Raw genomic sequence first — 12,358 nt, 5'->3', positions numbered from 1 at the left:
CCACCTCTGCCCTCATGGTGGCCACTTCCTGAGACAGGCCCGCCAGGGCCGCAGCCAGCCGCTCCAGCTTCTCCGAGAGGGCGGCGCCGAGGCTGCGGAGCTCCTGCCGCAGAGAACTTCCGCAGGGGCATGGCTGTGGGGGTGCCTGGGGCAAAGCCGGAGGGGTGGCAGCTGTGGGCGGTGGCTCAGGCAGGCCTCTGGGCAGTGGCTTCCCCTGGGTCCTGGCTAAAACCAGAGCAGGGACAGAGTTCTCAGGCTGTCAGAGCCTCCACTCCCCCCACCCAGGGGGCCCCAGCAGCTGCTGTAACTGGCACCCTCCCCATCCACTAAGGCCTGGCTTTAGATGGGACAGAAGGGACTCAGGCTTGAGAACATCAATGCCAGTGCTCATGACATCAAAGGTAGCACATCTCCTGGCCGCTCCCCAAATTTACGTTCTGGATAAACCACAGACTGAGTCTCCAGCTTTCTTAGGACAATGGCCTTCCCACCTTCTAGGAAAAGGTTCTTAGTGCCACAGTTGAGAGCAAATGGCATCCCAGACCACCTACACCTGCCCTAGCGCATCAGTGGGCAAGGCCTAGAGAAACCTCAGCAGATAGCATGAGACCAAGGACAATATCTGGGAGGGGGAGGGGCCCAGGAGGGCCAGACCAGCCTGGGACTTGGACGCCTGTAGGGGAGTGGCTAGGGGACTGTGGCGGTACCCGGTGCTGATGGTCGTCAGCACATCCATCCTGACCTTCCCCCTCCCCATTCAGAAGTTGGAGTTCTAGAACTTTAGGTCTTAAATTACTTAAAAAAAAATCAGCTCATCCTCCACCCTAAGGCCCCTTAGGTCTCCACCCCCAGGCAACCCTCCTAGAAAGCCCTGTCACCACCCGGACTGGTGGGGCAGACCTGCTGTCCCCCACTTATCCGCACCCCAGCCCAGCTCTGCCCCCTCATTAGCCCCTCCAGGCTCCAAATGGAGGCGGAAGTGACTATGGGCTGCCCGGTCAGGTTCTTCAGGAAGGATCTAAGCTGAGGGCTGGGATGTCACCACTGCCTCAGTCCGAGGGAGAGGCCGTGGGCCTGGCAACCTTAGGCCAGCTCTTAAAACAGCTGCTCCTCCAGAGCGGCGGAGCCTCAAGCCAGCGACAGAGCCCCAACCGAGGTGCTGGTGCGGGGGTCTCGGCGCATCCGCTACAGTGAGACGGAGCGCCAGGCCCTCCCTCCTATGAGGAGGAGCTTCCTCAAGGTTAGGTGTGATACAGAATCATATCTCTTGGGATACCCTTGGCCAGATAGTGCAACATTACTGGGCCTCAGTTTCCACGTCAACCCCTGCCCACCCCGCGCCTACAGGGCTCCTGACGACCTGAGGGGCGGGGAAGCCACCGATTCACCTGCAATACTTGGTCTTCCGTTTCCAGGCCCCAAGCCTCTGGATTCTTCACCGACCCTGGGCTTCCAGGACAGGGGGCCGTTGGCTGATCCAAGGGGCGGGCAGGGCCCTGCGCTGGGCCTTTTCTCCAGCTGAGGGGCAGGGCAGGGGCTCACAGCTGCCCCTGTAGAAAGAGCACAGAGCACCCAGGTCGTGGATACATATCATTTTGCAGGAGTCCTTCTGGCACGCGGGTATTTGGACATGGCCTAAAAACAACTGAACTTTCAACTTTCAAACAATGGTTAAATGAGATACAAGCTGGATACGTGGGGCCCGTCAGGGAGTCCGGCTCTGTTGAACAGCCCACTGGGGCACGTGTGATGAGGATGGACTGGATCAGTTCTGGAGTCTTCTGCAGCTAGGGCCTGGCCCCTCCAGCTCTACCACGATGAGGAGGCCAGAGAAAGCAGATGGAAAAGGTGGAGATTGGCAGGCACTCCCCACCCCCACCCCCACCCCGTTAAGACTCCTCCAGGAACACGCTGGGGGTGCCCTGTGGGCCACAGGAAGCTGGTCTGTGACCAGCCCACACTGCCGCACCCCACTAGGCCCACTGAGTAGTGGGGAATGCAGGTACAGCCTGGCCAGAAGCCTGTGTAGAGCCGCTGGCCTGAGCTGGGGGAGAGCTCCCTTCCCCGACCGCTTACCCCACCCCTACCTCCTCCAGCACCGCCCAGGGGACCAGGCTGGCCCGGGATTTCCGAGTACACTTCTCTCCAGGGTAACTGGGACCTGCCTCCTGTTTTCTCTTCGGTTTTGCCTGCTGGGAGCAAACACTGGGTCAGGCCTGGACCGAGAGGCGAGGCGGTCTGCAAGGGCACACAGGTTTCCCAAAATTCTTGACCGCACAACCTCAAAGTTCTCCCAGGGGGAAGGATCTCACTGTTGACACCATGTTTATTATCAAATTTTGAAAGTGTAGACCACTATCATCATCATACGTACACACCCATATATGGACATGCAGCCTGAGAGCCTGGCTCTGGGCTTCTGATCGCTGAGCCGTCCACCCGCCTCAGATACACACGCTGCTGGCTGTACAACACGGAGACTAGCAATCCCTCCTGACCCATGAATGTCTGGCTTTCAGAAGGCCCAGGGTCACTTAGCTTTAGGTAACTTGCCTCTTGAGCGTGCCCGCTTCTCCCTTCCTGGGCCCTAATTCCCGCTCCGGTGTGTGAAGCAAGAACCTGACAAAGCCAGTCACCCTGCCCTTGAGCCGAATAAAGGCAGAGCCCCAGGTCCGCACACTGTTCTCTATACCTGTGGCCACACTGTGTGCCCCTCAGGCTTGCTGTGCACCCTGCAGGGCCTGGGAGTAATAAATCCTGTCCCTCCAAGTTCCCTGGTTTTTGCTGACATGCATCCTATGACAGAAAAACCACAAGGGATAGGCCCGGTGGGTAAACGTCCATGGGGCTGCCTACGAGCAGGCGCTGGGCAAGCGAGCGCCTCAGGCTTCCTCGCTGAGAGCGGCACTACGGATAGGCTGGGACCAACACAGCACTATGTGTACACGCAGACGTTATCAGTGCATGTGCTGTGCGTATATTATATGCATGGAATGTATATGTATTAAGTTCATTGCCAGGCTTCCTAATTAAACACACCTGTGCCCTACATCCTCTCTCAGACACAGCTCAACTTAAGGGGACTCAAGCATGATTCAAGTAGAGAACTTTCTGGCAAGAGTAGGGCAAATGTGGGGATCCAGGCCCCTCTCAGGAGACCCTGGGCTCACCTGCACGGAGGCCGCAGGAAGCTCCGGGCTCTGCTCTCCGTGGGCCTTCACCGGGGCTGCCACCAGCATGGGCGCCGCCTCCGGGCCGTGGGGACAGGGGGCCAGGACCCCTGTAGCTCGGAAGGCGGTCCCTCTCTGGCAACACAAGCAAAGCTGGTGTCAGGGCGGAAGCTGCAGCCAGGGGGGCCTGGCTCCCTGGCCTCTTCTCGTCCCCACGAGCTCACCCTGTGGGAGCAGCTGCCAGAGCTCTTCTCCTTCCGAGCTGCTGATGCTGGAGCTGGAGCCGGGGCCGGGGCCGGGGCTAGAGCCGGGGCTGGGGCCGGGGCCAGGGCCTGCCAAGCAGGCGAAGCGCAAGGGCCTCCCGGGCAAGATCCCCTTCAGGGAGTTCTCCAGGCAATGGAGCGGGGAGGGCTTCGTGGCCGCCCCTGCGCAAGGACAACAGAAGAACATTCAGGAGGACCCTCTGCCTTAGTGAGCGGGCGTGCAGCGCTGACCTCCTCTGGCTCAGCCGACAGCCCCCCGCAAGCTCTGGTAGACCCTGAACAGCTCCCACTCCTGCTGCGAGGTGGAGAGAAGCGAGGCCAAGCCTGGCCGGGCTGCTCCGGAAAGCTAGCGGGGGAACCTTCCTGAAGTCGCATGTCCCTGCTTCCAGCCAGGCCCACACCTACCTGCACCCCACTCAGGACCAGTGGTCCAGAGCAGAGGCTCAGTGACATCCACAGGAAGCCCCCCAAAGCCAGTTCTTTTCTGCTGGGAATATTTAGAAATGCCACGTGACGCCCAACAAATCAGACCCTGTGGCCGGGCCTGGCAGGAATGCCGCTGTCAGTGCAGAGGAGCAGCGGCGTGGAGGAGGGGGACCCCCCTCCCCTGCTTGGCCCCAGGCAACGGCCATGATAAAGGAAATAACCAGTCCTCTCCCAGAGAAACCCGATGGCTGCATTAAAACTGTTCTCCCTCTTCCGTTCAGCAACCTGGTCGCCGTCTCCCTTCGGTGCACTGAGGATGCTCCGGCCGCAGCCTCCGGGGGGCCCACCCGCTCCAGCACACAGCCCGTGGTGTGGGGCGTGCAGGCAGCGCGATTGGTGGGAGACGGAAGGAACAGAGGGGAGGGAAGGGGAAATCTAGTCCCTCGCGGAGGATTTATCTGGAGGGATGAGCTGCCACTAAACACGGGGGAGATGTCCGCTCACCATCTTGGAGCCACCTCCACGGTCCCGGCCTGGTGGCCCCATGGTCTCTGAGCCCTCGCTGGTAGCAGACGGGGACACTGCTAGAGGTCAGCGCCTGTGGGCTGGCCAGCCGGAAGCTCCTTGTGGGTGTCTCCCCCTGCCTCTGCCCCAGATGGGGGGGCTCACAGGCCTCGCCCCTCAGTCCTGTTTCAGTGAGAAGCCAAAAGGCCTGTCAGCCCCGTGGGGCAGAGGCAAGGAAGCTCCTGGGCAGAGAGCAGTTTCTGCCACTGTGGGCATCTTGGGCACGAGCTCAGGGGTGGGACACACACCCGGCCTACAGATGTTCCCGGGAGCCGCCCAAATCTTCCAGGACCGTTTCATCCCCAGACCCAGCCACCTGGGCTCCCGCGGGCCCACAGCTCAGCGACTGTGCTGGACACCAAGGCGGGCGGGGCCAACAGTCAGGACAGGAAGATCGGGCCTAGAACCGGAACAGCACCCGGTGGGGCTAGGTATCCTGCCCCGACCGCGCCCCCCACTCAGATCCTGGCAGCTCTGCGGCCTCGCACAAGCCTCTGCCCGGGCCGTCTGCTCGGGGCTGGGTGTGGGTCTGCCGGCCATGTGGGGAGGCAGGGCTGGGGATGGTACGTGGGAGTCGCCTTGTCCTGCTCTCGGACACCGGGGCAGCCGTGCTTTACCTTCCTTGTCTGCCGTCCAGTTCTTGGGCTCTGCTCTCTGTGGCCCCCTGTCCCCCGCGGAGGACCAGGACGAAGCTGACTGCGGCCTGGGCACAGGTATCTCTCGGAGACAGTTCTCCAGGCCCTGGAGCGGGGAGCTTCCCACCGGGCTTCCTGCGAAAACCCAACATTTGCAATCCTGGATGGTCAGAGCTCAGTCTCTGCGAACCCCGGGAGCCTGGCTGTGCCCTTGCGTGCGGGGCAGCTGGGGCCCCGGGAGGCGGCACAGAGTGCTGGGCCTGTCACGCCAGGCACCTGGTCCCAAACACATCGGTCACGGCTCTGGGCTGGCCCAGGAAGAGGCCAAGCTGCCTAAGCCAGGACACGAGCCACAGGCGGCGGCTGGGCTCCCTCCGATACCCTGCTCTACCCATGCGAGAGATACCACCATCTACGTGGCCCACAGCCAGCCCTGAGGACCGAACGCCGTGAGGCTCCCTCCACTAAGAAGAGGAAAACTCATGCCCTTGCCTCTGGACATGATGCAGCAGGTTGAGAAGGCCAGCGCCAGAGCAGTCACAACTTGGGAATAAACCAAACACATTGAGAATATCACATTTTGGGTGCCGGAGCTGGGCAAGCAGCGGGAAGCAGATGGACCAAAAGCCCAGAAAAGGAAAGGCCCTTCCTACGGGAGCTGACGTCGTGGCCACGCTCTTCCCTGCAGGAGAGCTCTTCTTCGCGGAGAGCTCTGGGCTGCCACGTGGTGCTGGAATGGCCAAATTCAACCACAGTAGCCCCGAATCCAGTTCTCCTAAGTTCCAGAGCAACAGAGGAGCTGCGGGGCAGATCTGGGCTGGAAGCTTCTAAAAAGTGGCTCAGACTCTCCTGCAGTTTGGGCTTCTTAGAAGACAAAGTGCACCAGGAAACGCCGCCCAAACAGGCAACGCGCTGAGCCCTGTGACGGACACTGTGCGGCGGCTCAGAGGAACAGGGTGCTCCCAGTGTCCAAGAAACATGCAGAGGAAGTTCAGGAAGGTGCCAAAGGCCAACAGTAAAACAAAACACGGGGCGGGGGAGCTGTGTAGAGCACGCTGCCACGTGCACGAGGGTGCGAGCAGCGGGGCCACGCAGAGGACGACCCTGCAGGCGAGACCTCACAGCAGTGGTGACCCAGGAGGGCAGGGGACAGGGAGACACGGTCTCTCCCACACAACCTGTCTTAGCTTTGGAACAAAACCCTGTGATCACCCATTAAAAACTAAAAGAGAGGAGGAGGCTGCACGTGGGGAGGAAAAAGCCCCCACCCCAGCGGCTGACCGTGGCGGGATGCGGGAACCGGGTGCATGGGCACTGGCCCACAGGGGTGCTCTGCGGGCCCCAGCAAGCCTGGCGCGAGGTCCTGGGGCAGCTCCAGGCTTTCCACAGACACGCGAGGTGAGCAACGGGGGACCGAGTGTCTGCAGACAGGGCAGCGCTTGGACTGTTCGAGTGGGGAAAAGGTCAAGAGGGGACCCCACAGAGTCCTGCAAGGTTCCAAAGGGGTGTGACAGCCCACCGTGGGTGCCGCCTTCCCTGCAGGGGACCCGGAGAGACGCAGGTCACCACAGACACTCCTTAAGGTGACTTTACATGAACCTGAACCTCACAACCTTTTTTCCTAAGTCGGAGGTCAATTTGATATTACAGGCATTTCTCTGTGGCTGGGGTAAGGGAGAATTTGACACTAAAGGAGCCCTTTTCTATTTTTCTAGAGACCTTAGACGTTGCCTTGCCCCTTCTGAGCCTAGTCATTAAAACGGATACTCTCCTCCTCACCCCCCTCCCCGCCTACAATAAGTCCTGTGTTTGCTCCTGCCTCAACACCCCCAGCTCTGCTCCAGACACTGGGCAGGGCAGCCGGGCCCGGGTGGGCTGGGGGGCTGCGCATCCTCTCCCAGGACTGACTCCCGGCCGCAGGCCTGCCGGCTCACCTTTTCCAGGCTGACGCCCCTGGCTGCCCCCTGGGCTCTGGAAATCCAGGTCCCCATCGGTGCTGCTGGATGAGGAGAAGCTGGTAGGGGTGCTGTAGGGCCCTGAGGGGAGGGCAGGGCTGCCTCTCACACAGCCCTGAAGACTCAGAGCCAGAAGAGGCCCCACGGCCACCTCTGCAGGAAACAGCACAGCTGACATCATGAGAAAGCCACTGGCTAAGAGGTTCCCCGGGCCCTGGGTGGGCACCCAGGAGACTGACCCCAAAGGATCTCCCACAAGGGTCTCCCTGTAGGTTGGGGGCTTGAGGCTCTGGTTAAAAGACCCACGTGAAGCCAACTGTTGGTTTCCTGGGACTAGAAAGCAAGCCAGAGCTCTTGGGGGGGGAGGGGGGGAGGTGCGGTATGCAGGAAGAGCTGAACTGGTGCCCACCAAGTTCAGGAACCGCCTGGGGGCAGGCCTGAGTATGGGGGCTGGAGAAGGGCAACGTGCCTCACAGCCCAGGAGGAGCGGGGGACCAAACGACGACCGCAGCGTCCCCCTGTGCCGCGCACAGGGACAAACGCCACCCTGGGCCCAGGGCCCCGTCTACCTTCACCGTGTGGTCTGCGGGGCTGCGGCTCGGGCCTCTGAGCCCCAGGTTCTCCTGGTGGCGGGCTCCGCGATCCAGAGGTGGCCGGCGGCTGGGGAGGTAACGACCCGCTCAGGGGAATGCCCTTCAGACAGGCCTCCAGGGCTTCCAGAGGTGAGCTCGAGGCACTGCCGGCTGGGACAGGGGACATGGCCCTGTCACCATCTCGGGCACATTCCCCTGACCCGGCCCCAGGCTGGCTGCCCCAACCCGCCTTTTGCAGGGGTGACAAGTCCTGCACCGGGCAGGGAGGCATGCCAGGCAGGCCCCCGGTGGGGGGACTCTGATTAGCTCTCTGTCCCTACAGGGGAAGGACACGATCTGGTACAGGGGAGGGGTGGAGAGACCCCATGTACACAGGGGCCAGCTTCCTGATGGGCAGGGGATCTCTGCAAAACAGAAGTCCTTACAACGGAAGCCTCCTGGGCGAGTGCCCGGATTGAGGAGGATGTGGGTTCAGAGAGAGGGGTCACTGCCAGGTCACCCCCCGTGGGCTGGACCTACTCCCTCCCCCATGGGCTGGCAGAACCTCGCTGGTGGGGCTGGGAATCCCACTGGGGAGGACTCGAGCAGACGCCCCCAGGCCTCACCTTGAGCTCCGGGGCCCCAGCTGGGCACCTGGACCCCTCTGGTCTCTCCGCTCCCCTGGCTGCCAGCAGCAGAGGGGCTGTGGGCCCACCTGCTGAGCTGACAGGATGCAGGCACCGGGGGGCTCTGGGCCCAGCAGTCCTCCATCTTCACCACAGGGCCGGGGGGAGGGCGCTGGATGGGTCCGGGCGCTGTGGGAAGCCCCCATGAGGCCTCTGTAGGCGTGGGACGGGGCTCCCACGGCCCCTGGCCTCTACAGCAGTCTCTGGCTCCAAGGCGGTCACTCCTCATGGACTGACATGGACTGACTCACGCCCCCATCTTGTCCCTGACCCCCCTGGGGTGCCTCCAGAGGTTTCTACTGAGGGAAGCCACATCAGCCTCCTCTGGCAGCACTGGATCAGGGTCTTTACTCCATGGCCAGCAAGCCGGTCTCAATTCGACTTTCTCAACAGTCTGAGAAGCTCCCGAGGACCAGCGAGCTACAGTGTGTGGAAACGCTACCCCAGCCCACGTGAACACGACGGGAATGCCCGATTCAAAAGGATGCCCCAAGTGCCTCCTGGGCCAGAGCCGTATCTTCTGTTCTCAGCCTTCTCCCCTCCCTAGGCTCCCTTCCTCCCTTCTGGAACTTTCAGCCTGACTCTAACAGCCATGCTGGACGGTGATCGTGGACTGATGAAGCACCTCCGACACGCCAAGCTCTGTTTACAAGGACGGTCCCCAACATGTGGCGGCCCAACCTACACGCGGAGGCGAGGGCCCGAGGGCCTGGGGGAAGGGAAATGGAAGGCGCCCCAGGGCCCTCCCTGCCTGGCCAGTGGCCTTTACCTGCAGAACTCCTCTGGCAGTGACCCGGATCCCTCCGCACGCCGGAGGGGCTGGGGCGCCCATGCGGGGTCTCAGGGAGCTCCTTCAGACAGTTCAGCAGACCCTGGAGGGGGCAGTCCCCGGAAGCCGCCTCTGTCTTCACTGCAGGGAAGAGGAACATACTTTTGCCCTGAGCCCGGTCATGACACACAGCAAAAAAGCAGCCAATCCAGGTGAGCAGTTAAAAGGGTTCAGGGCCCGGGATCTGGAAATGTGGGTCTTCTTGCAACTCCTTCAGATCTGCACAGGCCGCTGTCTTCTTGGTGCTCGGTTTAAAAATGCCCATCTCCACAGCTCCCTGAAGCGGCCGGCCGTACACGGGTGCCAGCGGAAGGAAGCGAGCTGAGGGGCTGCGACCTGCATGTGGCCCCCTGGCCCCCGAGCGGACCTCGCGTCCCAGGACCAAGCGTCTCTCAAGCAAACACAAGTCCGTCACTGTACCTGAGCCCTTGAAGGTGGGAACAATCGTCCCCTTTTACAGATGGGGAAGCCAAAGCTCAAAGGCTTCAGGAGCCTGTCACAGTCTTCACCACAAATAGGGGTCAGAGTCCGGGATGCTGCTCCCGCCCCCACCACGCCACCCCGAGCCCCCCGAAACCCCCACTTAGTGTCAGCAGGAAATGACAATGAGCGGCCCTCCTCAGAGGTCCCGAGGTCCCATGTTAGGACGCACAAAAACCACAAGGGGGTCCAGGGCAAAGTCTGTTTTTGAGTTTCCTGTAAGAGCTGACCGAATGCCATTCTCCTGAGGGAGCCGCAGGCTCCAGAAGGAGGCCAGTGATGACTGTGGAGCTGCCATGCTGGGAACGGCCCTTTGGGAAGACACTGTATTTACAGAGAAAGGCAGCTCAGGGGCTCCAGAAACCTTGGCCTGAGGAGACAGGTCCCTGGGGGACTCACCTCCCCAGGGCGGGCTCCCAGGCCCCAGCTCTGCTCTGGTCAGCTGAGTGGTGTCCCGGCCGGGGAGAGCAGGCAGCGAGCATGGGGACGCCTCAGGGTGCTGGGGCCCAGGCACCAGGATCTCCTTCAGGCAGTTGATAAGGCCTTGCAAGGGGCTGTTCCCAGGAGAGCTTCCCACGGCACCTGCAAGATCAGCCAAGGTCAGTGCAGCCCTGACGAGGGCGGCTCTGGGACCTTCAGAAGGTCTGATGTCCCTCCTGTGTGAACAGGGCCAACACCTGCCGCCTGACACGCCTGTGTGAGCCAAACCCTACACACGCTTGTGTGTGCTTCCATCTCCCTTCCCCGCTCAGCTCCAGGGCAGACCCCACCCTCCGCAAAGCCAGCCTCTCACCTGTCCCCATGGTCCCTCTCTCCTGTTTCCTGGGGCCCTTCTTCCTGCTGGGGCTACAGGTGGGAGGGCTGGGCTCCCCCCCTGGGGCTTCTGGGCCTTCCTTGTCTGTGGGTCTTGATTTGTCAGCAGTTTCTGTTGCAGGAGAAACAGAAAGGTCTTTGTAGCCCTGGCTCCTGAGGAACCGCCCCAGACTGGTCCCCACAGAGGACAGACCCCTCGGCCCCTCAAGTCCCTGGGGGGAAGCCAAGTACTGGAAGCCTGGATTTGCGTCAGAGCCAGCCCCTGTGGGCCTGTCCTAGGAGTCTGTCCCTGTTTCCTTCCAGTGTCATTGTAAGCACCGACACGGCTTGCTCTGAATAACCCAAGCGCCCCCAATTCCAGCCTCTGACTTTGGCCCAGTAAGTCGCTCCGGCAGCGTTGACACGCAGGGCCCAATCTTGCACTTGTGCTTCTCAAGTCTGAGCACGTGGACCCCCAGAGCAAATCTGCCAGATGACACCTAAAATCACCGGCTACATGGGGTCTGTTTTTCAAGAGTGTCAATGTTAGTCCACCTTCATTTAAATATTTCATTTAAAATATTTGAAATAAAAAAGATACTTGGACAAATGCAAGATTTGCAAGAATTTCTAAAACTACAATGAGACGCCAGAAAAATTCTAGTGGTGACCCTCGCCCTCCTCTGCTCTCAGGGGGGAAGGTCTGAGACTCGGAGCAGGGGCGCACAGGCCTGCCCCTTGCCGATGGGCCTGCATGTTAGACGCTGCCCTCAGCTGGCCGTGATGAGCACACAGTGGTCCGAAGCAGGGCCAGGACAGAGGCTGCTCAGGGACTGAGCACCACACCTGCTCTTTGGTCTATAGACAGGGGGCTCTCATCCTGTTCTCTGGGGAGGCTGCCCCCTTAACAACAAGGGAAACTGAGCCCTAGAGATAACAAAGAGGGTACAGAGTCCAGCTCCCTGCCCCTGCTGGCCCATACTCACTGATGGGGAGGGGGTTCCCCTGTCCCCTGGCTCCAGGAAGGCCCCTGGACAATGAGCTGCTGCTAGTCGTGGTGGCCAGGCTGGACCAGCCCGTAGACGTGTCTGGAAGGTAGCTGAGCAGGCCTCGGAGAGGGCAAGACTCCACGGTCACAGCTGCTATTGGGGAGGAAGGAGACAACACCAGAAGCTAAGCCCAGCAGTGGGTACAATGCCCCTGACACTGTCCTATCTAGACCCTTCCTTGCCGTGTTCCATTAACAATGACCCAGATGTCAGTGTCCTCTGCACTGTCATTCCTGGGCTCTGACATACAGATACACAACCACAGTCTTGTTCCCATAAGATCCTCCCCCCCCCCCGCCGCCCCGTTTTTGGTTTCATTTACTACCCACCGAGCAGGCTCAAAGGCCAGGACTGGTGGGGACAGACAGGGCCGTCAGGGTGTGGCTGAAGCCATGTAGTGACCGCCATGAGGAAAGACAGGGGCCTCCATCTCACCAACCACCCACGCTTTTTTGGGGGCAGATGTGCTCCCGGGGCTTGTGAGCCGGGCGACTCCACCTATGGGCCAGCGGGGACTGGGCAGCACACGGCGAGCAGAGGCCGCTGTCTGACTCACCCTCAGGGCTCGCCCGCTCCCCGTCCAGGCCCACTCCCCCGCTCTCGCTCTCGGGGCTGATCTCCCCAAACAGGAACTCTGGAATCTCCTTCACTAGCTGCACCAGGGCAGTGAGGTGTAGGCTGTGCGGGGGCGTTCCTCCTGCCGGAGAGGCCACAGTGAACCCCCCACCCTCTGTCAGCTCCACACTCACGCGTCTCTGCACGATGACAAACCGCATCTCAGGTCACCCTCCTACCACGCGAGTAGCAGCAGAGGAGAGACTGATGTCCCAGAAGTAGAAGGATCTGCCCCGGCAAAGCCAGGACCTGGGGCTGGGGACTTGGGGTACTGTTGCTCAGTACCTGGTACTTCTCTGAAGGGAGTGCCAAGGACGGCTGG

At 61.2% G+C, this 12,358-nt stretch overlaps 1 protein-coding gene across 2 annotated transcripts in view; it reads right to left on the bottom strand.

The window, feature by feature from the left end:
- Positions 1-12,358, bottom strand: part of KRABD3 (KRAB domain containing 3) — a 24,378-nt gene that overhangs the window by 2,847 nt on the left and 9,173 nt on the right. Inside the window, exons 4-18 of one of the 2 annotated variants that reach the window (XM_077778009.1) lie at positions 11,978-12,118; positions 11,359-11,514; positions 10,374-10,505; positions 9,980-10,162; positions 9,041-9,181; positions 8,212-8,400; positions 7,583-7,756; positions 6,993-7,166; positions 5,041-5,193; positions 4,364-4,546; positions 3,395-3,595; positions 3,171-3,305; positions 2,088-2,192; positions 1,389-1,550; positions 6-225 (exon numbers count right to left, since the gene is read on the bottom strand). In XM_077778009.1, the coding sequence (XP_077634135.1) occupies positions 6-225; positions 1,389-1,550; positions 2,088-2,192; positions 3,171-3,305; positions 3,395-3,595; positions 4,364-4,546; positions 5,041-5,193; positions 6,993-7,166; positions 7,583-7,756; positions 8,212-8,400; positions 9,041-9,181; positions 9,980-10,162; positions 10,374-10,505; positions 11,359-11,514; positions 11,978-12,118 (2,449 nt within the window). Of the gene's footprint in view, positions 1-5; positions 226-1,388; positions 1,551-2,087; positions 2,193-3,170; positions 3,306-3,394; positions 3,596-4,363; positions 4,547-5,040; positions 5,194-6,992; positions 7,167-7,582; positions 7,757-8,211; positions 8,401-9,040; positions 9,182-9,979; positions 10,163-10,373; positions 10,506-11,358; positions 11,515-11,977; positions 12,119-12,358 lie in introns of those variants that run through there. The other variant, XM_077778008.1, reaches the window with a different exon arrangement.

This window comes from Crocuta crocuta, unplaced genomic scaffold, assembly GCF_008692635.1.
Source record: "Crocuta crocuta isolate KB4526 unplaced genomic scaffold, BGI_CrCroc_1.0 scaffold128, whole genome shotgun sequence".
Lineage (NCBI taxonomy): Eukaryota > Metazoa > Chordata > Mammalia > Carnivora > Hyaenidae > Crocuta > Crocuta crocuta.
The sequence above is the reverse complement of the archived record's forward strand: the minus strand, read 5'-3'. Positions and strand labels throughout refer to the sequence as shown.